At 36.6% G+C, this 26,358-nt stretch overlaps 1 protein-coding gene across 1 annotated transcript in view; it reads right to left on the bottom strand.

The window, feature by feature from the left end:
• The window catches only part of SPTBN5 (spectrin beta, non-erythrocytic 5), a 109,094-nt gene that overhangs the window by 60,933 nt on the left and 21,803 nt on the right, over positions 1-26,358 (bottom strand). Inside the window, exons 15-30 of the mRNA XM_070935804.1 lie at positions 25,701-25,988; positions 24,908-25,151; positions 22,416-22,555; positions 20,551-20,650; positions 18,288-18,458; positions 17,116-17,280; positions 16,564-16,790; positions 15,752-15,938; positions 14,514-14,714; positions 11,962-12,078; positions 9,633-9,796; positions 8,104-8,236; positions 6,568-6,713; positions 5,580-5,694; positions 4,934-5,044; positions 3,319-3,498 (exon numbers count right to left, since the gene is read on the bottom strand). Coding sequence (XP_070791905.1) covers positions 3,319-3,498; positions 4,934-5,044; positions 5,580-5,694; positions 6,568-6,713; positions 8,104-8,236; positions 9,633-9,796; positions 11,962-12,078; positions 14,514-14,714; positions 15,752-15,938; positions 16,564-16,790; positions 17,116-17,280; positions 18,288-18,458; positions 20,551-20,650; positions 22,416-22,555; positions 24,908-25,151; positions 25,701-25,988 — 2,689 coding nt within the window. The remainder of the gene's footprint in view (positions 1-3,318; positions 3,499-4,933; positions 5,045-5,579; positions 5,695-6,567; positions 6,714-8,103; positions 8,237-9,632; positions 9,797-11,961; positions 12,079-14,513; positions 14,715-15,751; positions 15,939-16,563; positions 16,791-17,115; positions 17,281-18,287; positions 18,459-20,550; positions 20,651-22,415; positions 22,556-24,907; positions 25,152-25,700; positions 25,989-26,358) is intronic.

Here is a 26,358-nt window from a genome sequence, read left to right as displayed (position 1 = left end):
CCGGAGATGAGTCCCACCACTGTTGTATCAATTGCAAATTTAATAATAGTATTACTGGCATGAGTGGGAATGCAGTCATGCAAATAAAGAGTATAGAGTAAGGGATTCAACACACAACCCTATAGCGTACCAGTGTTAAGAATAAGGGCTGAAGAGATATGATTACCTAATCTGACCCTCCGAGAGCAGCCAGACAGGAAATCCATAATCCAAAGGCAGATTGAATAAGAAAGCCCAAGATCCATAAATTTTTATTAAGTGGATTTTTATAAGTGGATTTATTGCAGCAAAACTGTAAAGCAATTACAAAAGAATTCATGTAACTGCTGTGCATGCATCAAATGCAAGTTCTATTTATAACAATTCATGTTCAAATTTCCTGTGCTTCTTTCTTCTTTGCATAAAGCTTTGCATAAAGCTCTGGCAGTAAATCTCTCTTGGGCAGGAGATATAGTTTCCATTTGTTCCTGATTTTGTGATACTAAATGCCTAATGTAATATTAGGCTGTTTTCTTTTCATTTTGGAGAATTCTCAGGAAGCACATAATGATTTTTTAGGATATGTGAATCCAGGCAAAGTCAGTGTTCTCAATAATTGGTACAGTTCTCCGTGGTATGAGAGAGGGATTTTTCCCAGCTCCATTTTAATATGACAGATAAATAATAATTAATAATAAAGTATGCATCTGCTGCAGATACATAGCCCTTCTCCTAAAATATAACAATGCAATTTTATTCTAATTTAAATGGAACAAAAGAACAATATTGTAGTAGAATAGCAATAAAAGTACAAGACTTTACAGGATTGTAAAACCAGTATGAACCAAAATTATAATACAATACAATTACAAAGTAACGTTAAACCCTAAATATTAAAACTACTTTATTTTCCATTTTGTAGAATACTATCTTACTGGTTTGGATGTTGATGGCACTTGCACAGTACTTTGGTAATGGTTTTGTTTGGCTTCCAATCTTGACTTCTGACCTTACTAGTTTCAAGCTATATACCTGCAGTATCTCAAATGCACACCGATGTGCCTCTTGCAGTTTTTCACAGAGTAACTAAACTGCTTGAGCCAATGTACTATAATAGAGTACCTGAATAGTTGAGCTAATGGCTGACTCAAAACTCTGCTCAACTTTGAAATTCTTGGGGAAAATTCCCGTTTTACATGATTGTAATGAAGATAATGCATGACTCTGAACTCCAGGAGGGAAAGGTATGATCGTAAGGTCACAAATAGGAAATAAATGTAGTGTAATTGACTTGGAAAAAAACCCCCAGAAGGAACAGGATTAGGTGGAGCTATTTCCTTGTTTAAATGTTCAGAAAATTCCTTCTATATGCTGGAGATCCAAGTCTACAAAAGTACTAGAAAGATTCAGAGACAATAATATTGAGCTTCATACCCTAGTTTGACCTTCTCTTCAATTGTGTGTCATCCATTATTATACCTGCATTACTAGATTGCAATTGTGGAAGGAATTCAAATGAGAGAAGAAAAAAAATAATGTGGTCAGTGTTAACAATAGGTGTTTGGGGTCTACTGCTGGGCTCCAAGACAATCAAAGGGTCCATTACTAATTCCACGAAATAAAAGAATTCCATGAAATAAAAATCTTGATGATTTTTATCTTGAATTCTGACTGATATTTTGAACTTTGCTGAGCATAGCTGTCAAATTATTTTTCTCCAGTGCCCTAAGTGTTCCACAGTGGAAAACACAAATGGTGCCAGATTTGCTTGCCTGGGTGTATTTGTAGATCTTCTCCTAATCAAAGTGCCTTCTGGTTGGTTGAGAACCATATCTAACAAAGACCACTTTGATTATACTTTTCCATCACAATGATCCCTGGTGACGTAGTGCTTAGAATGCAGTATTGCAGGCTAACTCTACCCACTCTACCCATAGCCTGGAGTTTGATCCTGACAGGCTCAAGGTTGATTCAGCCTTCCATCCTTCCGAGGTTGGTAAAGTGAGGACCCAGATTGTTGGGGGCAATATATTGATATTGTAAAAAGCCCAGAGAGTCCTGTAAAGCACTATTAAGCAGTATATAAGTCTAAATGCTATTGCTATAATAAAAATCATTCTTCTCATGGATTTTATGGTCTTGTTGTGGTCCGCTAGCGGCCTGCGCGGATCGTGGCTGATCCTGACGATGAGGAGGCTGGTGTGAGGTCGCGCCAGCAGCCTGCGCAGCCAGCGCTCGCATCGGACAGCGAGGAGGATGTAGTGCGAGAGGCAGAGACTCAGCCTGCGCCTTCAGAACCTCCAGAGGCTCCTTCAAGTGGAGAGAGCAAAGTGGAGGAGCCTCTCTTCAATGCTTGAGCATGCAGGGCTGCCAAAAGGCAGGAGTGGCAACTCAGGAGCAGGAGGTCTCCTCGAGAGTAAGGTTTGAGGATAATTGGCCACTCCCTTAGCCTATTTAAGTCACACCCAGTTAGTAATTTCTCGCTGGAAACAATATGTAATTATTAAAGAGCATTTTTGAAGAGTGAGTGTCTTATCGTATCTTGTCTTCTGGGTTGTTGCCAACCTTTGCCGGACTTTGTTTATTCTTGGTACGTTATAACTTTGATAAGGACCGTTGGTGTGTGTCACAATCCTTGGGAATCCGGAGCTGGGGCAGAACAGGTCTTTGGAAGAAAGTGTTGTGACAAACAGTAATAGAAACTCCCCACCCCATTCAATTTGGTTTAGGAAAGTAGGGTAGGAGTGGAAAAACAAGTAATGGTATAAAAAGAAACCAGATAGGAAGACTATATGACCAAACAAAAGTGAAACAAATAAAGAAAAGAATTTGGGCAAGTCAACCTGAATACTATAAGTTCAGGAAAATCTCAGACACTATGATAAAAAAAGAACTGCATGGATTTCAAATATTTTGAATAACTACCCTAGAAATTTATTAGATAAAAGAACTTTACAAAGATTGCTGTTGAGACAGATACTTTTATGTTTTTCATAATAATTATGCTGTCAATATTATATTAAACTTTTAATAGATCCATATGAAAGATGGATGTCAACCTTTAGCCTCATAGAAGATCCTGCCTGCAGGACAAAGGTATCTTCTTTTCCACAAGACCTAAGCAGGGTTATGCATCTTTAGAATGTATACTATACATGATATGTTAATACAGGTATATGATATAATATACCTGTATTATATATGATATAATAGTCTGCACTGATTCTATGGATCAGTGGTGGAATATTGGTTGACCATTCTGGAAAATACTGGCCAATACAACTGGAGAACAGAGTAATATAGGATTAAAAAATGAGAAAAGTACATTGAAATCCTCACATAGGTTTGGAAGCGGTATAATCTGCAAGCATGTTCCAGCTGCTCCCTGTTTTGTTCTACTTTACACCGCAAGACTTCCCAATTCTCCACTAAGGCCTGTTGCTTTGCCTTGATCTCTGCTGCTTGCCTCTCAGAGCACAGGCAGAGCACGCCATCTGCAGTATCCATCAAAACATGCAGCTGCAAAACAGGAAAAAAAAAATGAAGTGAATCGTTTAACTTTTAAAATAAAAGTTTAAGAACCCATCCATCAGTGACATTTCCCCAAACGATGGGTAACTCCAGTTCACTCTATACAGAGCTTCATAAGCAGCCAGAGTCTTGAATTTCAGTTTGCAGAGCGGAGCAGGCCTCAGAAAATTAAACTATTGAAACAGACAGTCTGTCTAGTCTATTTACACTAGCTGGGGATTTGAAACTGGCACAATATCTGCAGCTGGCTGGATTAAGTAGCCCAGGAGGACAATCTGTCATGTCTATATGAGAAATAGTCTGATAGCACTGGCAGGAATACAGCAGCAGCCAAATTGTTTTTGTTTCTGCAGACAAGACTGCCTCTCATTCATCCATCAGCAAATCTGTCAGGTCAAGTGCTGCTTTTCCTTCTTCTCGCTACTCAATATGTTCATCCTCTTTCCCTCTCTTCCTCCAAAAGGAGGCGGAGGAAGAATTGCTGAAGCTAGCAGCTCACAAGGTAGCAAAAACAATGCTGGACAAATACTGGGAAGGTGAAAGTAAAGAGTAAGACTGGGGTGGACTGGGATTGCAACTATGGAGCTTCCTCTTCTTTCCCAAAGGTCTCAGTCTGGAAATCCATATAATTTCTCCTCCTGGGAGGTAAGGAGATAAAAGAGTTATAGGTGGGGTATCCCTGTTTAAAGGCAAGGAAGGACTCTATCCATCTCATCCATAGCACTTGAAAGAACCCTCTGAGAATGTCCTGGTTCAAGACATGTGCTTTCTTCCTTGGTTCATTTATTAAATTTATGTCTCATATTTCATTTGAATGGTGTGGTGGCCTAGAGGTGGAACTCTAGCCTCACAATCAGGAGGTTGTGAGTTCGATCCTAGGTAGAGGCAGCTATTTCTCTCTCTGGGCACAATGAGAATATATCTGCTGAACAAAACTCTGCATTGGTGACAGGAAGGGCATCTGGCCAGTAAACACTCAGCTCCATTCAGTTGCCCAGACTCCACACCACAAGGGATTATGGGATCATTAAAAGAAGAAGAAGAAGAAGTCTCATATTTCATTCATGAATTCAAGGTGGCAAACCTAGCACTCACACACCCTAGTTTTCCCTGGAACAACACCTTATATTGAGGCAAGGTGGCTGGCCTAGTGTTACCCAATGAATTTCCATGTCTGACGTGGACTATAACCTGGCCTCTCCTGCTCCTAGCCCAATGCATTAACCATTTGTTGATGGCATCTTGCTGATGAATAGTTTCAGTTCAAATTCATATTTAAAGCATATTCATATTTAGAAGACAAGAACCACAGGCAAATTCAAAACAAGACCATTATATCTGTAAACTGCACAGAATTGCTATGTGTTGGGCAGACATGTAAATTTTCTTAATATACTTTTTAAAGGACTGCAGTATATCTTACCTGCTGCTCATTCCCAAATAATTCATGCTCAAGAGTTGCTTGCTTACGTAGCTGTGACTGCACCCCATTCAGATCTTTAGCAATGGAATCTGGGATGGTCTTCAATTTGTCCTAAAGACCAAAAAACGTTTTCTGTTAATCATTCTGGTTTGATTTCGTTCTAAGATAGGGAGTATATAAAACTCTTTTCATTGGCATATGTGGGGGTCTATTTGTAAACGAAAAGAATCATACCCATAAAGTGATCTAAATCCCTTCCCTTCCACTGTATAAAACCTATGCTCTACAATCCATCTTTGATACTGGAAAGAAAGAGACTGAAGAAAAAAGTATGTCATGCAGTGGGGTACAGTTTAATCCCATTATTCATTTGAGCCAAATTTCTACATTTCTATATGTATATATGAGAGAAATATGGGAATAAAACATTGGACAACTGTTTTTATTTCCCCTTTTTATATTTTCCTGATTTAAAAATGTTATGGGCAAATGTAAACTTTCACAATACTATAATTTTACATTTATTGTTAGCCATCAAGATTACTTCGTGTGGAAAGGCTAGGTAAACAATAGAAACGAATACTTGTTGTTTCATATCTAATCTGAGCCTCAGAAAGACATGTTTGCTTTCTGACACAAATTTCACCTCAATGTGGCTGAGAGCTTCCATCAAGTCCTGCAGGCACTTGTAAATTGCTTCAGCATCTTGCAACAGTTTGCCTTTGTAGTTTGTCATCTCCAGCAGCTCCTGCCAGTTGTTGCTAAAGCGGGAAAAAAGTCAGATGTATGAAGCAGTATCCAGAAGCAAGTCAGAAGTGGACAGTCATGAAAGAATGTGTCAGTCAGTGATGAGCTACCTATCAATCAGCTATGCCAATTTCTGATGGTGTTTTTCTGGAACCGCAGTTAAAAAATACACAGTGGTGTCATAAATATAAATCTATCAACCTTCTCCTTACAAAAAGTCTATCAGAATTTCTTGAGTTAAGATTTAAGAAATCTTACACATTAAGAAATGTGTGCATGTGTACAATTTTATTGCACTGAATTAATTAACAAAAGTATACATGTATGCATATGACTGGAGATGATGATGGAAAAGGTTCTAGCAATAGCTAATCTATCTATCTATCTATCTATCTATCTATCTATCTATCTATCTATCTATCTATCAATCTATCTATCTATCTATCTAATCATCTGATAGGTTTTCATACAGATAAAATTATATAAACAAACCAATAATACCATACTTTAAACTAATAAAAATATACAATCATATAAAAATAATCAAAATGCATATGTGTGTGTGTGTGTGTGTGTGTGTGTGTGTGTTATATTGCTCAAAAGTCTTCTCCCTTTCCTCTTGGTTGAGAACAAGTAATGAATTTAAATATTGATAACAAGCCATTGTTGCAAATCAAATCTACATTTCTCCTTCCACTTCTGCAAAATTCTGAATAGTTTAAGAAAGATCTTAGATCTTGCAGCAAAGTAGACATGCCACCCAAATCTTCTCCTTCATGGAATATTTTCCCCCCCATATGGCTCTTTTACAGCTTCCTCATCCTTGTCTTGTGAAAGAAAAGGTCAGACTGAAAAAATAATGGAAAAAGACAAGAATGCTTTCTTACCTCAACTGTTTCTGCTTCTTCCGAATCTCCCTGGATTCAACATGGCCATAATCCAACATTTTCTGAGCTAACTGATGACATGCAGCAACTCTCTGGGAAGCAATTTCCATCTGATGTTGAGATTTTTCATATTTGACACAAAGAAGCTTTTGAAGAAAATGAATAGAGGGAAAAATTGAAGTGATGAATAGCTTTGAATAACTTTTCCAAGTGATTTTTCCTGTATGATCCCAGTATGAATTTATTTCAAAGTACAGTCTCTATTAAAGTCTGAAATTCCAAACATCTTTGTTCCATATTTTCTTCTAGAAGGATAATCCTAGAGCAATTTGAAATGCTTTACCATCTTTCGTGCAGTTTTGTGTCTGCTCACACAATAAGAAATATTACACAGGGAGTTCATTCATGGCATTGATTTTATTTCATAAGAGCTAAAATTTTGCTCAACTTCTATAGAAGACCTCTTATCTCCACATGATTCTGTCAAAATGCCAAAGACTCCAATAGAAACCAAATAAGGTCAAGCAATTATTAGATTGATGTGCTTGTTTTTTATGCCATTTTAGGACATTAGAAGATTTTTTTTTTGCATTGGTTTTTAATTATTCCAACTGACTTTTATAATCTAGTAGTGCAATACTTTTGCTTGAGCAGTGACTTGGTCTCAATTACTTGAAAATCTCTTCCAATTCTATGATGTTAATTATAAATGAAATCTAATCATGCAAAATCTATTTTTTAAAATCATCTCAAGTGCAAAAACAAAAAAGGAAAGAAAGAAAAAGTAGTGACCTCAGTGAGATCATGTATCATATGAACAGTGGCGGGGAGGGGATTATTTATTTGGCGTTTCAAACTTTAGCCTCTAATCCAAGGGTGTTCAGTTACTACTCCAATTGATGATCATATTGATGTTTATTTCAAATAAGATTATTCTTTTGATTTTTTTTTTTTTTGCAATCTTCTTTATCAGAAAAATAATATTTTCATCATTATTCTGTCGACATCTTACTAATTATTTGGAACAATGAGTAATCATGAATACATTACCCTTTATTCAAGCATCTAAATTTCATAAATATTTCTTGTCTGCAAAAGCTCTCTATAATAATTATTAATCAATGCATTAAAATGCCTAAAAAGATGAGTGACTTCGTAGATGCATTCACATGGTATCCTTGACAGCAATACAGAAATATACTTTTGTCTTCTTCTGAGATGCTATTTCAACTTCTCAGTCCAGCCTATAGCCCTGATGTTTCCTGGTCTCCTGTACAAATATTAGCTAGACTCAAACAGCTTACCTTCTGAGTCCAGACAAGGTTGGTCAGAGGCTAGTCTCAGTTGAAAGTAATCAGCTTCACCAACACCTTAACTCACAGCTCACAGTAGATTATTCCATCCCCAAAGAACATGTTCTTTTGTTCTGTTTCCTTTACATGTATGAAGCCACTTTTCCTGAACAGTCATGTAATATATTTTATACCATTGCAACATATTCTGGAAATCTTTTGAACCATTAGCATTATAACTTACAAGGACATGATCATAATCAGGTCCATAGTCTTCAGAACTGGCCACCTGCTTTTGCTTATTGATCCAGCCATCAAGATCTTCATATTCACTCAGGAAGTCATGTAGTTCAAGTGTCTCCTCCAACCTTTTACCCCTAATTTGAAGATAAAATAGGCAGAACAAAGGCAACAGAAAATAAAAAGTTTTGATACAACCACTCTATAAAAATTACACATTCAATATCATTTTGAACCTTAAGGCCACTGATTATAACTGATAGGATAAGTATAGAGGACCCTTATGAATGCAGTGTTAGGCTAAGGATGTCTATGTTAGTGTACATTGCCTTCTTCATCTTTCCTCCTTAAAAATAGCCAGACATCGTCCATTAAGGGGGAAAAAGATAGGAAGAATGCTATAAAAATATGGGTGTATTCCAGATGGGTTACACTTTTATTTATTTATTTTACCAATCTGTAAGGCTTCTCCTCTTGTAGATGTGACTCTGAATGGGTAACAACACCAATAAAAACAATATTAGCAAAAATGTGGCTTCATTATATATGAGTAATATATAGCATCAGTTTAGCAATAAATATTCCTCTGAAAACAGCCACAAAAGGAAGTTCATCTGGATATGGATGGAAGTCAGCTGTGACATAATCCTGTGTCTAAGCACACTTTCCTGCTTCCCTTTCTTCTTATGAACTGCTTCCCTTTCTTCTTATGAATTGCCTGGGTTTTTTTTTAGTCAAGGTCATTTCCATGAACAGGACAGATACTTGCACCTTGTTGTATATAGAATAGAATAGAATAGAATAGAATAGAATAGAATAGAATAGAATAGAATAGAATAGAATAGAATAGAATAGAATAACAGAGTTGGAAGGGACCTTGGAGGTCTTCTAATCCAACCCCCTGCTTAGGCAGGAAACCCTACACCACTTAAGACAAATTGTTATCCAACATCTTATTAAAAATTTCCAGTGTTGGAGCATTTACAACTTCTGGAGGCAAGTTGTTCCACTTATTAATTGTTCTAACTGTCAGGAAATTTCTCCTTAGTTCTAACTTGCTTCTCTCCTTGATTAGTTTCCACCCATTGCTTCCTGTTCTACCCTCAGGTGCTTTGAAGAATAGTTTGACTTCCTCTTCTTTGTGGCAGCCCCTGAGATATTGGAACACTACTATCATGTCTCCCCTAGTCCTTCTTTTCACCAAACTAGACATTAAACTAGACATATGAAGCATAACATACGATTATGTAGAAACCAACACATGCTGCAACTTTCCTTCATGATAACATAGACCCATATGCATTTTTTTTGTCTCTACAGACATGATGTATGATTATATCTTACTGAATTATTAGGATTGAGCTCTCTGGCAAGGCAACATAAAACCAACACACACAAAAATTCAGAAGACTCCCATGATTTTCACATTGTATGATTGAAATTCACTTCCCAATGAAAAGAAAAAGAAAAAAAGGAAAAAAAGCTAACAAGAAAATATATAATCGGACCGCACAATCTTTTTTCCTTCCCTACCTTGCTTTAGCCAATGTTTGTAGTTCTTGAAGCTTTGTGTGGACCTGTCTTTGAGGCATATCAACTTCATCATAATGGATGGAGTCTGAAAGTGATAGAGTTTTGGCAGTTTCTTCTAGTTCCATGACTAAGTTCTGATAAATGCCAATTTCATGCTCTAGAGCCTGACACAAAATAAGTACCAGTTGAAGAGAAAACGTAGAACATTCAATACTGACAAAAAGTAGTCCAGTTTTACTTAATGTGCAAAAATGATTCAGGAACCCTAAATTAGCAGATAATATCAGATTTAACTGAAGCCATATTCAATATATAAAAAACAAACTAGAAGCCACTTACATGAGTCTTCCAAATGCAAAGTTTGTTAGAAGCCATTATAAAAACAGATTAAGTACAGTAGTGGGCTTCAAATCCCATCACTACCGGTTTGTTCATGGGGGCATGTGCATGTGTGCACAGAAGCTTCTGCACATGTGCAGAAATGTCTGAGCGGGTGGGCGGAGCCTCTCACCGCCGCCGCTACCGGTTTGCCCAATTTAGGGCGAACCGGTAGCAACCCACCACTGATTAAGTACATAAATAACGTACTGACAGGGAATTACTAATAAGAAGCATAAACTATATGGAAGTAGAAGCAAGGTGTTTACATAGGATTTCCTAAGAAAGGAGCAAGTTTATAAGTCTGTATATGGTTAAAGGTTAAAGTCGCTTTTCAAAATCAACCAATTACTGTTTGAGAACTGTTATTTGATTCTAATAAGATACCTATGAAGGTGATGCCTCTAACCAACTTGATAAAAGGTTTTTTTGCAAATTTTATCATCTGTGAGAAAAGACTCTGATCATAGTCTCAATGAAGCAACTTTATTAAGCACTCTTTAGTTGTTGGTTCACAGTTGTTTGTGCATTCAGCAATATTTTTCTACAGTGAGACTGAAATACCATACTAGATTTATTTCAGAACTGTACAGAACTATAAATATAGGTTGGGACATACTTAAGAGGGCAAAAACCTGACTACAGCCTTGTAGAGTGTATGTGGAAATTATTCATCAATAGATGACTGCTATTATAGCCTACTTCCTCTGTCCTTTGACATGTTGCTACTGTTCATCGCAATTAAAAATAGATGATGTGATGAGGTTTTTCACATAGATGATGTGAAAAACTAGATAGACCCATGAAGTTGAAATAAACTTGAATATGACTGAATATATTATATCTTTGAACTTTGAACAAGGCGCTGAGTAGTCCATGGTGGAAAATATTTAAACTCAAATATTGTTGAGTTTTTGGTGTTCTCTAAGCTTGCTTCTTTTCTTGCAGAAGTTTCCTTAGCAGATTAAATAACATCATCAGTGAATGAAGGAATATAATTTTCTGATTGTTTATATATAGTATGGTAACTTCTCCTACCAACCTTAATTGTGGTATTATTTCTTCTTAAATGCTTTTGGGAAGGGCATTGTTTCTTCTTTGCTTGTTCTTGTTTATCTGGTGCTGGTTCTCAATTATCTAATATTAGTTAATAGGTATATGAGTGTTCAACCTTCAATTGCTTCCTTTCTTGAATGGTTTATAGACTGATCTTATCTTAATATATCTGTTAATGGATGACTCATCAGAGTGCCATGTCCTCAGGAATTTTCTTTCACTTTTGGATTTAGATTGTTTTCCTAGATCCCATGCATTGGTGATATTTCTTAATTTGGAAATAAAACATCTGCAGGAACAGAAACAGGCTCAGAGACCACCAGGAACCCAATATGTATTAATAATGTTGGCTGGTTTATCAACAGGAATTTTACAGGGCCCTTACAGCAGGATTTCTCTTAGGCCAAGAAAAATAAGGGGTGGTGGTAGACCAGTTCTCATTTTAAAAAGTAGTTCATGTAGAGTTAATATTACTGTCTGAACACAACATAGTTCATAGTTCAAGAGCGATGGTGGTACAGTGGTTAGAATGCAGTACTGTAAGCTACTTTTGCTGCCCTCTGTGTGCCTGCAATTTGGCAGTTCGAATCTCACCAGGCTCAAGGTTGACTCAGCTTTCCATCTTTCCGAGGTCAGTAAAATGAGGACCCAGATTGTTGGGGGCAATATGCTGACTCTGTAAAACCGCTTAGAGAGGGCTGTAAAGCACTGTGAAGCGGTATATAAGTTTAAGTGCTATTGCTATTGCTATAGGCAATATGAATTTGTCATACCAATTAAGAATCAATATTTTAAATTTAGCCTCTACATTGTATAGGTATCCTTAAGGCTGGGAATACAACTATTCAACATCTCAGTAATCCTACATAGTTTGTAGTCTGTATATATAAGTTACCTTATGTTTTGCTATATGGTTAAGAGTTGCGGCTTCATCATTACCACAATCTTTGTTGGTGACCAGTGGAAGCTTCTCTGCCACCCAATTCTCGAGGTCCCAAGTATCCATTAGGAACTTTTAAAAAATGAAAAGTACACATGGTGATATAAGAGGCACTTACTTTCACAGATTAGTTCTATAAAATAGTATCTTTGCATTCTCAATATTAAATGAAAAGACGGCTAAAAGGACCATATATATTAATTACATACAAGGTCAGAGATATAGTGCAAAGCAAAGTACTTGGCTGCTGCTTCAGGAGACAATGCCAAGGAACTTATAAATCTGAAACTACAGTGATAAGACTGTAGAACACAGAGGAACAAATGAGGAAGGTCAGAAAGGATTCTATCCTTTTTCAAAAGGAAAAAAGCAAGATATATATATATCTTGGCTAGCCTTTGTAAGGGATAATAATAATAATAATAATAATAATAATAATAATAATAATAATAACAACAACAACAACAACAACAACAACAACAACAATAATTTGCCGGAGTTGAACATTTTGACTCTACAAAAAACCACCCTACTCGGAACAGCTAACATCCTCCGACGATACCTTAACAGTTCCTAGGTCCTTGATTAGGACTCGAGCTGCTGAGCTATTAACCAGCCTCAAAGGCTGTGAATCTCACTAAAGATTAACTAATAATAATAATAATAATTTTATTTCTATACTGCCCTTCTCCCGAAGGACTCAGGGCGGTGTACAGCCTATTAAAAGCACAAAGACAGACATCAATTAAAAATAATTAAAATTATTAAATAGTTTTGGCTCAAATTTAAAACCCCAAAAAATTAAAACACCTAATTTAAAATCATTACATTGATAGCCGGCCTGGCGGAACAGCAGGGTCTTGAGGGCACAGCGAAATACATGAGGTTGGAGATCTTATGCATTTCTGGGGGCAGTTCATTCCACAGGGCAGGGGCTCCCACAAAGAAGGCCCACCCCCTGGGTGTCGCCAGCCGACATAACTTGGCCGATGGCACCCTGAGGAGACCCTCTCTGTGGGAGCAGACTGGCCGGTGGGAGGCTATTGGTGGCAGCAATCGGTCTCGAAGGTACCCAGGTCCTATGCCATGGAGCGCTTTAAAGGTGGTAACCAGCACCTTGAATTGCACCCAGAAGACCACTGGGAGCCAGTGCAGCTCACGCAGGAGGGGTGTCATGTGGGCACAATGGGTTGCACCCATAACCACCTGCGAGGCCGCATTCTGGACCAGTTGGAGCCTCCGAGTGCTCTTCAAGGGGAACCCCATGTAGAGAGCATTACAGTAGTCCAGCTGGGAGATGACAAGGGCATGAGTGACCGTGCGCAAGGCGTCCCGGTCTAGAAAGGGCTGCAACTGGCGAATCACGCGAACCTGATAAAAAGCCCCCCCTGGCCACAGCTGTCATATGCTCTTCTAAAGGCAGCCGTGCATCCAGGAGGACACCCAGATTGCGAGCCCTCTCTGTGGGGGGCAAAGATTCATCCCCAATAGTCAGCGATGGCACCAGCTGACTATATCAAAGCATATAAAGACAAGGTAGCTATCCAGTGGTGGGATTCAAATAATTTAACAACCAGTTTTCTGCCCTAATGATTTCTTCCAACAACCAGTTCACCAAACTGCTCAGAAAGTTAACAATTAGTTCTCCAGTTATTCTTCCAACTGGTGAACCGGCTGAATCACACCACTGTATCTATCCCTTATTTTGAAGGATGGGAAAAGAATGGCCAAAAGTCTGTTGATTCAAAAGAGGAAGAGGAAGAAAAGGATTTAGGATTTAAACCAGGGGGCTGATGTATATATAGGGTCTGATTCCCATATCCTGAAGTAGGCAGGCCTCATATTTATGCCTTATCATTGATATCGTCATCAATATCATTATTCTTAACTTCAGCCATTTTAAGACGTGTGGACTTCTATTCCCATAATTCCTTGCTGCCTAGAGAATTCTGGGAGTGGAAGTCCACACATCTTAATGTTATCAAAGTTGAGAAACACTGGTTTATATCTCTTCCTTATTGTCATATACATTGGATATTCTTGAAAAATAAAAAGGGGAAATAAATAAATAGAATATGAAGTACTAAACAGGAAATGCAGGTGAATTCACTTGCAAAGTAATGGTTGTGTTGTGGCAGAGAACTGCAAGGTAAACAAGCCAGAGAACCAGAAGTCTGGGAATTCTCACCAAAAGGAAAATGGACTCCTTAAGCTTTGCAGAATTCCATATTGCAATTTGCAATACTGCAAATTGAATCTTTTCAATCTATGTTGAGTGATGGCAGAGCTGGAGGCAAATTAGTTCAGCTGCCCAACCATAATATGAAACAGGTGGTTCCAAGACCAACACCAAACTGTGTGGAAATCTTGCGTTGTTAGTTGCATGATGTAAAAGGGAGTGTTATCAAAATACAGTGATATTTATTTATTTATAAAATTTATTTGCCACCTGTCTCCTATTCAAAGGCCCTGGGTAGCTTACAGCATTAAAATATATATATATATACCTGATAGTAAACAACTGACTGCTGCAGTTGCTTTATTTTTTTATCACAAGCTTCCTCTAGCTCTGTCCAGTTTTTGCTCAGTTCCTGGCACTTTTCTTTGATCCTCTGAGAAGACATGCACGTATCTTCTGCCATAGCATTCCCCTTTTTCAGAACCCTGGAGATTTGCTGTTTATGGGCTTTCACTTCAACTTGTAATTCCTAGGAGACAAACAGGCAGAAATGTGATGGAAAGGTGAGAGGCAGGACAAATAGCCGAAAGAAGCAATCCAAGAGAAACTTGGAGTCTATGTGCTATTTTTCAAAGCCTAAATTTTACTGAGTTATTTTTTTAACCCAAATCTAAAAATTAAAAAAAAAATGACCTTCTTCTACTGTTTGTTCTTATATCCAGAGATATATGTGAACCAGAAGAGAAAAACTTGGATTTGTGAAACTCTTATTTTCATTCTGAAGGGAAAATTTACTAAATGCATCTATTGTCTTTAATATTTTTTGATGGCAGTTGCAGAAACAACTGTGTTGATGACCTGGCCATCACTGTTCTGCCAAATGAGCCATAGCTTCATTCTTAATTGCAGGTATATAATTTTCATGATTTATACCTAATGCATGATAGTGATAATATTTTGAAACTGGTCCCCAGCAACGTTTTAAAAAACCCAGTTTGTTTTACTAGTTAAGGTGCTGGAAACCAGGAGACTATGAGTTCTAGTCCTATCTTAAGCTTGAGAGACAGCTGGGAGATCTTGGGCCAGTCACTATCTCTCAGCTCACCTCACCTCACAGGGTTGTTGTGGTGAGAATAAGAGGAGGAAGTAAGGTATAAAATGACTCAATGTTGCTTTGAGTTATTTATTAAGCAATAAAGGCAAGATACCAATCAATCAATCAAACAAACAAACAAAGAAACAAACAAAGTTCATCAATAATTCAATACCAAGGTCTTGGCTCACTTGCACTAAGATTCTCTATGGCTTTTGACCACCTTGCAGATTTCAATCAAAACAGGAAAGTAAGCAAAGCTGAGGCATCTTGAGAGAGTACATGTTTTATTTTGTTTTTAGAATTGTGTCTAATGTAGGATTGGTATTTGAATAGGCTGAATCCTTGCTCCTGGTAAGTTTTCCATCTGACTGAAGAATAAGCTGCTAATGCTAACCCAAATGTAAAAAGTGAAATGCTTTTGAAAGTCCCCATTCCGACTTCCAAAAGAACTATTTTAATTGAAGAGTTACCTTCTGCTTCTGTAGCAAACTTTGAGCCCCATTTAAAGATTTTCCTTGGATTGTAGAATTGGCAATGGACATTCGCTCATTAATCCACGTCATTTCCATGTCATGGTAATGGTAGAATTGAAACAGTTCCACATTTGCCTCCAACAGATGCCCCCTCTCAGCAAGAGGATTTTGCAGGGAATCAAATCTGTAGATTAGATTTTTAAAAAAGGCTGTTCACATTTGTATATTTAAAAAGAATCATTAGGGTTCCTCATTAACTAAACATGTCTAATTGATTGGTCCTATTAGTACTAATGCCATTACTACTGTTAGTAAAGTATTAATGCTAGACAAGAAGAAAAAGGAATAGGGACATTTTTCACAACTATTTTACATTATAATTATCCAATCTATGGAACATGTGGCAATTTTAATTTGAGCGTATTGCTTTTGTGTAATTTGCTGTATTTTCTTATGCAGTACTTTCCAGAAAAATAAAATAAATTTTTAAAAAACTTTTGGGGTGACTGCAAACAGCATTTTTTGTTATTTATTGATTTGCAAGGACAGAAAAAATTGACATAATAGGGTCACTTGATAGTAGGCGATTGTGCAATGAGGATGTATATAGAAAGTTTAAAGGTATATATGTCTTTTTTATTCTTCCATAGAAGAAGGGAAGAATGATTTGTCTCATTGACTTTCCCAACAGTATCTCAGTATTCAGTAAGCATACTAATAGTTTTTTCTGCTCCCTGCCTTGTACAATAATTTGCTGTAGTTTAGAAGTAGCCTTTGGATTTTTGATCCCTGGAAGAAGAGTAGCTTACCTTTCCAGATAACTCTGGGTCTCATCAAGAATCCTCTCTCTATTGAAGTGATGTGTAGCTACACTCTTGGCGTGAGACACTATGGAATTCATTTTCTCAGCCAGACCCTGCATTTCATTTTCTAGCTGTCTATGCTCCTTGAGTAAATTGCGACTAGAACGCAAATCATGACCCAATTCTGCATTTCGAAGCATCCTTTCTATCTTCTCTATCTTCTCGTCAGCATCCTAAGGAAGGAAATGTAGAAATCAGATACAAATACAGGTGATGCTCAACTTATTATGCCTATTTTATAAAACTTTTCAGGTCTTCCCAATTCAATGCTTCTGTCTTTTTGCATTCAGACAAGACAACTGCTTCTATATTGGATCTTGATAAACTTTGTGGGGCAACATGTAGAATCTGGCTACAGGGAACCTAAGGAAATTAAAAGTGGCACTTCCATTTCTGTAATTTCCTATTACCTTTATATAATGTCTTCGATGTTTTAATATTTGTAGGGTATTTTAAATTTGACTGTAATAAATCATTCATTCATGCATTGCTCCTGACCTCAAGAAGCTCCATCAGTTGTTCCTGCTGGCCAGCCTGCCTCAATTTATCTCCATGTTCTATCATTTTGCTGTAGAGCTTCTCCCATTTCTTCTTTATTTCCAACATTTTGTCCTGAATGGAATCTGCAGCATAGTGGCCATTTTGTATCAGTTGATTTCCAGCCTAGAGAAATGCAATACAGTTAGTCAAAAACACTTCTCTTGATAACCCAAAAAATTATAGTGGTTGTTTCTACCCACCGATCTATATTCAGAGAAAGTGCATGTATAGTATAAACCTTCATAACTCATACCAATTGTTGATCATTAGTTATCAATAACAATAACATTACAACTATACATCTTGAGTGAAGATACACTGTCATACTGACATGGATATGAATAATCTTGTTAATCTAGTCAATTCATTTTCCAATTTACTAAAATGAGCTAAAATGTATGTGAAAGGCATGAAGAGTAGAAGAAGTCAATTATCTATGGGATAATCTGGTGATGATTGATTTGAATGAAAGTAGTCTGATCCTACAAGTGAATTTGATGAATGTGTGCAGAAAAAGTGAAGGTGTAGATTTAATATCAGAAGTTATAAAATTATAACTAGGTTGTTCTGGGTAGGTATAAAAGTATAAATTCGTAGATTGTTGATAGCTTTGTATGATATTAAAGAACTAGATATGAACAATTAAAATACTGTTGTTGTTTTTTGCTGCAGAGAAATTCATTCACTTGCATTGCCAGGATGTGCACTCATATGTTGATACATCCAACATGAAAGCAACTAAATTATGAAGCTTCTAAACTTAAGCTGAATATTAAAAATCTGTATTCTAATTTTAATTTTCTTTTAAAAAAATTAAACACAGGTTTTGTAGGAATTCTAAAGCAAATCATCACTAGGGATTTATAGTATCAAGCTGCCATTGCTATAGTCTTATGTTATATCATTAATGTGATGGTTGCATTATTATACAAACAGCTAGTGTAGAATTTCCCAAGATTTCAACACTGTTTTTTGGATACATGGACATAAGCTTGTTTTCTTATTAGTTGGATCATAGCAATTTGTATAGAATATCTGTATGTAATTTTGCAATTCTCTCATTAGCTAAAGATTATCAAATTACTGGCCCTTCTACTAATTATCTTTCTACCTGCATGAGTCCACCTTACCGTCATCACCCCCATAAAATGCTTCTTATTGGCCATCATTTCTTGTTCCGCAGCCTCATGCCTTTTCAGCTTCCGTAAGATATTTGTGGGATCACGATAAGACTCATCTGAGGCTATCTTGTATTTTTCTTCCATCCATACCAAGAGTTCAGCAGTGTCACGAATGAACTCCTACAATTGTATACAAATTAAATTTTGAGAACTTGAGTAGACAGTACAATATAATGTGTCATACATGTAGTATATTAAAGACTCCTATGACCAAAAATACTTTCATAAAAGACTGGAAACCTTCTATGGACTTTTTGTTGAAAATGGGGGAAAAAAAGAAATGTTGATTTCTGGATTTGCTGATTAAAAAGGTTGAATTTATAGGGATAGAGAAGAATTATGTGATGTAATCTTAGAGAGGGAGAAAGAATAAGTTGGTTTGTAACTGCTATAAAAAGGTCAGAACTCCGTTCTTTAATTATCTTTTTCTTTTCTTGTTTGTACTGTTTTTCATCATTTTTCTTTTATATTTTTCCTAATTCTCATTTATATATATTATTATGCTTATCTTTTTATATAAATATCTTCAATAAAAAATAGCTGATCTTGTCTGATTTTTTTTTTTTAAAAGGGTTTGTACTTGCATAGGGGATTGCCAGAAAATCCATGGCTAGAATGGGAAATACATCTTGGAAGAAGTGGCAAACCACTTCTATATGACTGACAAGGAAAACTAGATGTATAGTATGCATCATTAAATCACCAGGAGTTCAGCTTGACTTGAAGAAGACCATACTTTTATTTAATGCCAGTGCAGAATACAGAAATAAAACATCTTTTCCCCAGGAGACTTAAGGATTTTACACCTGTTCTTTAAGAAATATATTGCCCGTTTTCAGATAAATGTCCAAGCGGCCTTTTACAATCTCAGTGAATGATCACAAAACTCGGTGTTTTCTCATGTTAAAGCTATCAAAATATGAAGTTGTAACCTGGCCTACACAGAGATAATTTTAAATGAGGGAAAAAATTTTTAGAACTGTGATCTTTCAACTGGAACAACTGATCTCTGGAGATCAGAGTAGCCTTAACTCTAGCAGGATTCCAGAAGGCATTTACGATCTGGCTTCTTCTTGTGAGCCTTTAGGGAATGAGCATGTTTAGTTTCCTCACAACATTGTCTGTGGAACATTGTAGTAATGTTAATTTTGTTTTGTCTCCCATGGTATCTGCCCAGGCAATTTGATCCTGCAAAGTTGGTGTAATTTGAGTTCCTTCAATTAACCAATGTCATCTGCTGGGACCTAGAGAATGCACCTTTTCTGCAGCAGCTCCTGCCTTCTGGCATATACTCTTAATAATAAATTATTATTAATTTTAATATCACATTTTAACCTAATTACTGTATTTGAACTGTGAGCACTTTAATTCCCATGCAGGCAGAGATTTATATAAGTCTCAGTAAACAAAATTTAATTACATTAAGTAAAAGAAGTGTAACATATGCATTTTGTCTATATGTGCCATTTTGTCTATTCCCATATCAAGCTAAGCCAAGACTAAACAAACCATAATATAACTTAGCTCATGGGAATGTACAACTTTTCTGTGCTGAGGGTCACCCCAGGTGTGAAATCCAGCAGGTTCTGACAGATTCTGGAGAACTGGTAGTGGAAATTTTGAGCAGTTCAGAGAACCGGTAATGGAAATTTTGAGTAGTTGGGAGAACCAGCAAATACCACCTCTGGCTGGTCCCAGAGTGGGGTGGGAATGGATTTTACAATATCCTTCCCCCAGGCGTGGGGAGGGATTGGGGATTTTGCAGTATCTTTCCCCTGCCATGCCCACCAAACCACGCTCACCAAGCAACACTACGCCCATCAAGCCACAGAACCGGTAGTAAAAAAATTTGGATTTCACCACTGGGTCACCCTTGGCTTTTCAGTGGCATGCCATGAGTCATTTCCCATAAAATAGAGGCTGGGAAAGAGACAAAACTACTTTTACCTTTCCTTTAAATTAAATATAATTCTTGTATTTAATCATTTTACTTTCTGCCAAGGGTATAAGCATGCCTATATTTTATAATTGACTAACAAATTTCAGAACCTGGAGGGCACATATGGTCCTGGGATCACTGGTTATATGTTTCCGATTTAACAAGACATGTAACACAACAGTCAGATGAAGTATATTGAGTTGGGAAATGCATAGTTCAGAGTGATAAATTCAAGCTTTCTGCAAATAGTCTGCAACAGATCAACATTCTGACCTGTAGTAGAAGAGAATCTAATAGCCTCCTTTTTCTCTGTTCATATTTATTTATGAGCGATTTCCATCTTTCACATAAGGTAACCATTGTCTTCTTAATCCTGCAGAAGAAGTAACAGATGCTTCAGTTTCTCAAAATAAAGAAACATATAAACAAACAAATAAGATATATTTTTCCCTTACTGTAAAAGTTTCTGTTTTTCTTCTTTAGGTTTAAGCTGCTTAGAAGTTCTTAATGTGTTGTATTTGAACTGGATTTATTGGTGGCAGCAATTGTTTTTTCTGGTCCCATAGTCTCTATCACTTTTTAGGCTCTCTGATGACCAATGATACTTCCGGATCTGAAGAAGCCCCATCAGATTACTTTCCCTGGGGAGTCTTCCAGGGGTGAAATCCAGCAGGTTCTGGAGAACCGGTAGCAGAAATTTTGAGTAGTTCAGAGAACTGGCAAATACCACCTCTGGCTGGCCCCAGAGTGGGGAGGGAATGGGGATTTTGCAGTGCCCTTACCCTGGAGTGGGGAGCAGAGGTGGATTTCAGCAGGTTCTGACCAGTTCTGGAGAACCGGTAGCGGAAATTTTTAGTAGTTCGGAGAACCGGTAAAGACCATCTCTGAGTGGCCCTGCCCCCATCTATTCTCTGCCTCCCGAGTCCCAGCTGATTGGGAGGAAATGGGGATTTTGCAGTAGCCTTCCCCTGGATTGGAGAGGGAATGGAGATTTTACAGTATCCTTCCCCTGGAGTGGGGAGGGAATGGAGATTTTACATTATCCTTCCCCTGCCATGCCCACCAAGCCACATCTACAGAACTGGTAGAAAAAAAAATTGAATTTCACCACTGGATTCTTCCCTCAGAATTTAATTATAACATGAGAAAAACCCACCACTGAATGAATTACTGGACATTCTCAGGCACGTCCTTGCTGATTTGATAAATAAGAAAGATTTTAAAAAGCCTAAAACCCCCCAATGAGAATGACACTGATCTTACAGAGGTTAAAGAGTGAATTTTTTTCCTCATCAAATTGAAAGAAAATGAGAAAAAGGGCAGGACACAATAAGCACAAGGGTAATTCTAACATCTTCTCCTGTCAGTTACCAACTGAGAAACAAGAAAAACAACAAACTATTTTTGAGAACTGCTCCCCTGATTTTTCATCTTCTCAAGCATTGATAATTCGGAAGGTTTTAGTTATATAATGAGAGAAATGGTCATCTTCAGACATGAGCTATCCAGACTATTGCTCTCAATACACTGTAAAGCCAACCTGAAAGCTTAAGAGAATATTGGTGGTCTATTTTATTCAGCAGAAGAGTGAGTAAAATGCAGAAATTGCTTTATTCTACACAGAAACAAAGTAATTACATTTGTTATTTTTAAAGTGTATTTAAATTACAGTGAAATAGCTTGCAAAAATATAAATCCTCTGGTTAATACTAAACCAGCTTCTGAAAAGATAATTTTTTTTATTTTTTATTTTATTTTATTTTATTTTTTTATTTGATTTATATGCCGCCCTTCTCCGGAGACTCAGGGCAGCTTACAATGCGTTAAGCAATAGCCTTCATACTTTTGTATATTCATACAAAGTCAGCTTATTGCCCCCACAAACTGGGTCCTCATTTAACCTACCTTAGAAAGGATGGAAGGCTGAGTCAACCTTGAGCCTGGTAAGATTCGAACGTGCAGTAATTGCAGGCAGCTGTGTTAATAACAGGGTGCTTTAGACCACTGTACTACCAAGGCTTTGTTTTCCTGGGTTCACTCCCTTATTTACAGTATGCACGCAATCCAAGTCAAGGGGAGGAATTTATGAGTTTCTTGATAATAGGTCTCTCCTCTTTTGTAGTTCTCAGATGACATACCTGTCACAAGCAAAATGACCCCTTTCTATCAGCTGCTCTCCTTGGCCATTGGTTGCATTTGTTCGATGTTTCAACACCAACAGCACTTGTTCAAAATCCTCATGTTGCTTCAGGAGATTCTGAGTTGAATCCATGTGATCCTGAAGGAAAGACCATAAGAGTTATGATATCACTCATAATATTATTTCATGCTTATCTCCAGAACATGTGAATGCTCTGAAACTTGAGCTAGCTGGGTGAGGGTAATGTAACAATAATCTAAGAGTGTTCATTCCCACCCCTCCTAGAATTTCATTAATTTAATTAGAATTCTTAACGATGATGTTAGATGGTGTGAATGGCTACTATTCTCCATTTGCTTCATTGATTATGAAGTTCCATAATTCCACCTGAGTGGAAAATTCCACCTTCCTCGGTGTATAAATATGGAGGCAAAGCTTAGGTTCCTGACCTTCCATCAAAACAGGGGATATCAGTCTTAAAACACTTCTTCTGCCTCCACCTTCCTACCCCCCTGAGGGTATTTTGTAAAGCAAGAATGTATTTTTTTCCAAATATTTTTATTCAACATTTTTAACCTTTAAAATCACAATTACACTATTACAGTTTTCCGTTATTGGATTTTTTTCTTAATTTCAATTTATCCATAGGCCTATTGTTTTATACATGTACATTCTTATTTCATAGTTACTTATTTGTATAACATATACAATGTTTACATGTCTACTATACTCTAAATATATATTTTTTCGTTATATTATCTTTCCTATACATTCACTATATATTAATTTTAGACTTCTTTTCAAGCCAATTATACCACCTATTCCACGTCTCAAAGTACACTGTTTCTTCTCTGTCCCTTAATTCCATCATTAATTTGACTATTTCTGCGCATTCTAGCACCTTTTTTATAATCATTGCATTTGATGGAGTGTTTTCTTGCTTCCAGTTTTGGGCGAATGTCATTCTGGCTGCGGTGATTATATGGAGCATGATGTATTGAATTTCTTTACCTATATTTCCTTTTATTATACCAAAAGGAATAACTCTGGCTTCATATCAATATTTTGTTCAATAATTTTTTGATTTTTGTCCAATATTCCCTGGCTTTGGGACATGTCCACCACATGTGGTAGTAGGTCCCTTGTTGGTAGTTACGTTTCCAGCAGTTTGGTGGTCTATTGGGAAACATTTTGGCCAATCTCGCTGGGGGTAAGTGCCATCTATAAAACATTTTGTAAATGTTCTCTTTGTATGTGACCAACATCGTCATTTTATAATTTTTTCCCCATAATTTTTCCCAATGCTCCAATTTGATATTGTACCCGAAATTTTTAGCCCAAATTATCATTGTTTCTTTCACAGTTTCCTCCTCCATTTTAAATTTGAGAAGGCAATTATATGTTTTGGTAATCAGTTTTTCATCAGTCCCCGTTAATATTTTATCCAATTCTTGTTGCTCATTTTGAAATCCATATTGTTCTGAATCTTTTTTATATCTTGTTTGAATCTGTAGGTAAGACCACCAGTCTATTTTAATTCCCTGTGTTTTTAGATCCTGACTTGATTTGAGTTTCCCTTGCCCATCTAATAGCTCTTTATAAGTTACTATCCTGTTTAAATCACTTAAATTGGGGTAAACCATTACTTCCATAGTTGATATCCATTTACGAATTTTTGTATAGAAATTCCTTTTAATTTTCATCCGCCCTGAGTCTTCGGAGAGGGGCGACATATAAATTTAATTAATTAAATTTAATTAATTAAATCCAAATCTCTAATAAAGCATCTCTCACCTGGTGTCTCTGAAAATATTTATGGGCTTTATTCTTTCCTTCCCAAATAAAGGCATGCCAGCTCTGCTGTAGATCATGTCCAGCAAGAATGTATTTTATAAAACAGGGCATTTTGTGACTCATTGTGTGCTTTTTGTTGACTTAAAATGAATGGAATACTTGTTATTATTTGTATTTATTTGAATGTTGGTTTGAAGTGATTAGTTCTGCATTTTTAATCTTGTTATTGTAAACAGTCTGGAGTTGTGTGAGGTATATAAGCTTTGTAAATACAGGTAGCCCTTGACTTACAACAGTTCATTTAATGACTGTTCAAAGTTACAACATGTGAAAAAAGTGACTTATGATCGTTTTTCACACTTATGACCACTGCAGCATTCCCATGGTCATGTGATCAAAATTTGGATGCCTGACAACTGGTTCATATTGGTTGCAGTATCCTGGAATTATGTGATCACTTTTTGGCACCTTCTGACAGGTAAAATCAATGGGGAAGCCAGATTCAGTTAACAACCATGTTACTAACTGAAGCACCACAGTGATAACTATGGCAGGAAAGGTTGTAAAATGGGGCAAAATTAATTTAACAGCTGTTCACATAGCAACAGAAATTTTGGGCTCAATTGGGATCGTACATCCAGGACTATCTGAAAATAAATTCCAGTCTAAATTTGAAATAAAATAATTAGTATTTACCCCAAGATTATCAGTCTGAAAAAAGGCCTCATAGCTGGAGATAGCAGCAAGGATTGAATCAACTTCTTTGATGAATTTCTGCAATGCTACATTTTCCTGTAGCTTCTTCTGTCGCTCCATCCATAACTCATCCAGCTGATTTCTTCCTTGAGCAATTCTGTCTATATATTTACCAACATCAAGAGCTCCAATGTTAGATGAATTATCTGCAACCTTCTCAGCTAATTCTTGCAGCTGTTTAAATCTGTCAAAGATTTCAAAACAATTGCATAGATAATATCTTTCTTTTGTTTGAATAGTATCTACACATATTCATGTTTTAAGGTTTTCAGAGTTACACATGCTTCCTTATAGAGGCATAATTGATTAAATATAACTATTCAATATTCTATTCGCAGATGGACAAGGATGATAGCATTCAATTGTTATTGTGGAATATTCAATATTGTCCTGGTTCTTACATTGCATTAAAATATTATGTTATTTTGGTTTAGAGAGTTCTGTTAATTCATCCATTATAGATTATAACCACCATATCCGATTTACTAGGACTTAATCTTTTACATAAAGTCAGCAATGGTAAGCAATAACTATGATTTAGCAGAGTTTTGTAACACCTCCCCTCTCTGCTTTTGGTGACTGAAGTAATATATGACTAGAATGAATAATCACCTCTGATGGTCCTTTTTTATTGCAGTAATTATGGTTTAAAACTGTCCAAATAGTTATTGCAAATTGTATCATGATTACTATCTCAACAATTCTTATTGTTACTACATGGTCTTATAAGTACCTGTGATTCTGACTCCGTATCTCTTCCAGCAAGTCCTGGTGTTCTTTCAAGAGCTGTTCTGCAGAGATCACATCTATACACATCTCTTCACTTGTCAGCTTCTCCTTCACACCACCAATCCACAAGAGAAGTCTGTTGCTCTCTTGCAGAAAAGCTTGTTGATCCTTTGCTATTTGTAAAACCACCTTCTTCTCCTCTGCTTTTAACTTTAACATTAATAATAGATTCTCCATGTATTCTCCATGTTCTTTTATGGCATGACTCTCTGCAGGATTAGAATCTTGGATTCTGTGTAATGAAGCCAGAGACACATTCTTGAGTTAGAATTAATTCCAATTATTAACCAAAGCTGAATTTCCCTGAAAATAGATATGCCTGATACATTGTCCTGAATACTGTTAATTCATTGATTTTGTTCCACATCTAAATATTATTATATGATGAATATAATATGATACGATAAATTCCCATGATTTGGCAATTGGTGTGAACATATTTCCAGGAAAATTAATTAGAATCTATGTTAGCTTCAGCTAAGAGATACTAGCTGAAAGTTAATTCTAGTTATGAACTCATCATCTTGCTGAATGGAGGGCTGCCTTCCTAGATTGCTGTATTAATTGAAAATATGAAATTGATGTGAAATGTCTTGTGCATT

This window comes from Pituophis catenifer, unplaced genomic scaffold (genome assembly GCF_029215685.1).
Source record: "Pituophis catenifer annectens isolate HBS135680 unplaced genomic scaffold, rPitCat1.0.hap2 SCAF_1, whole genome shotgun sequence".
NCBI classification, from domain to species: domain Eukaryota; kingdom Metazoa; phylum Chordata; class Lepidosauria; order Squamata; family Colubridae; genus Pituophis; species Pituophis catenifer.
Note: the sequence above shows the minus strand (reverse complement) of the source record. Positions and strands in the feature narration are given on the sequence as shown.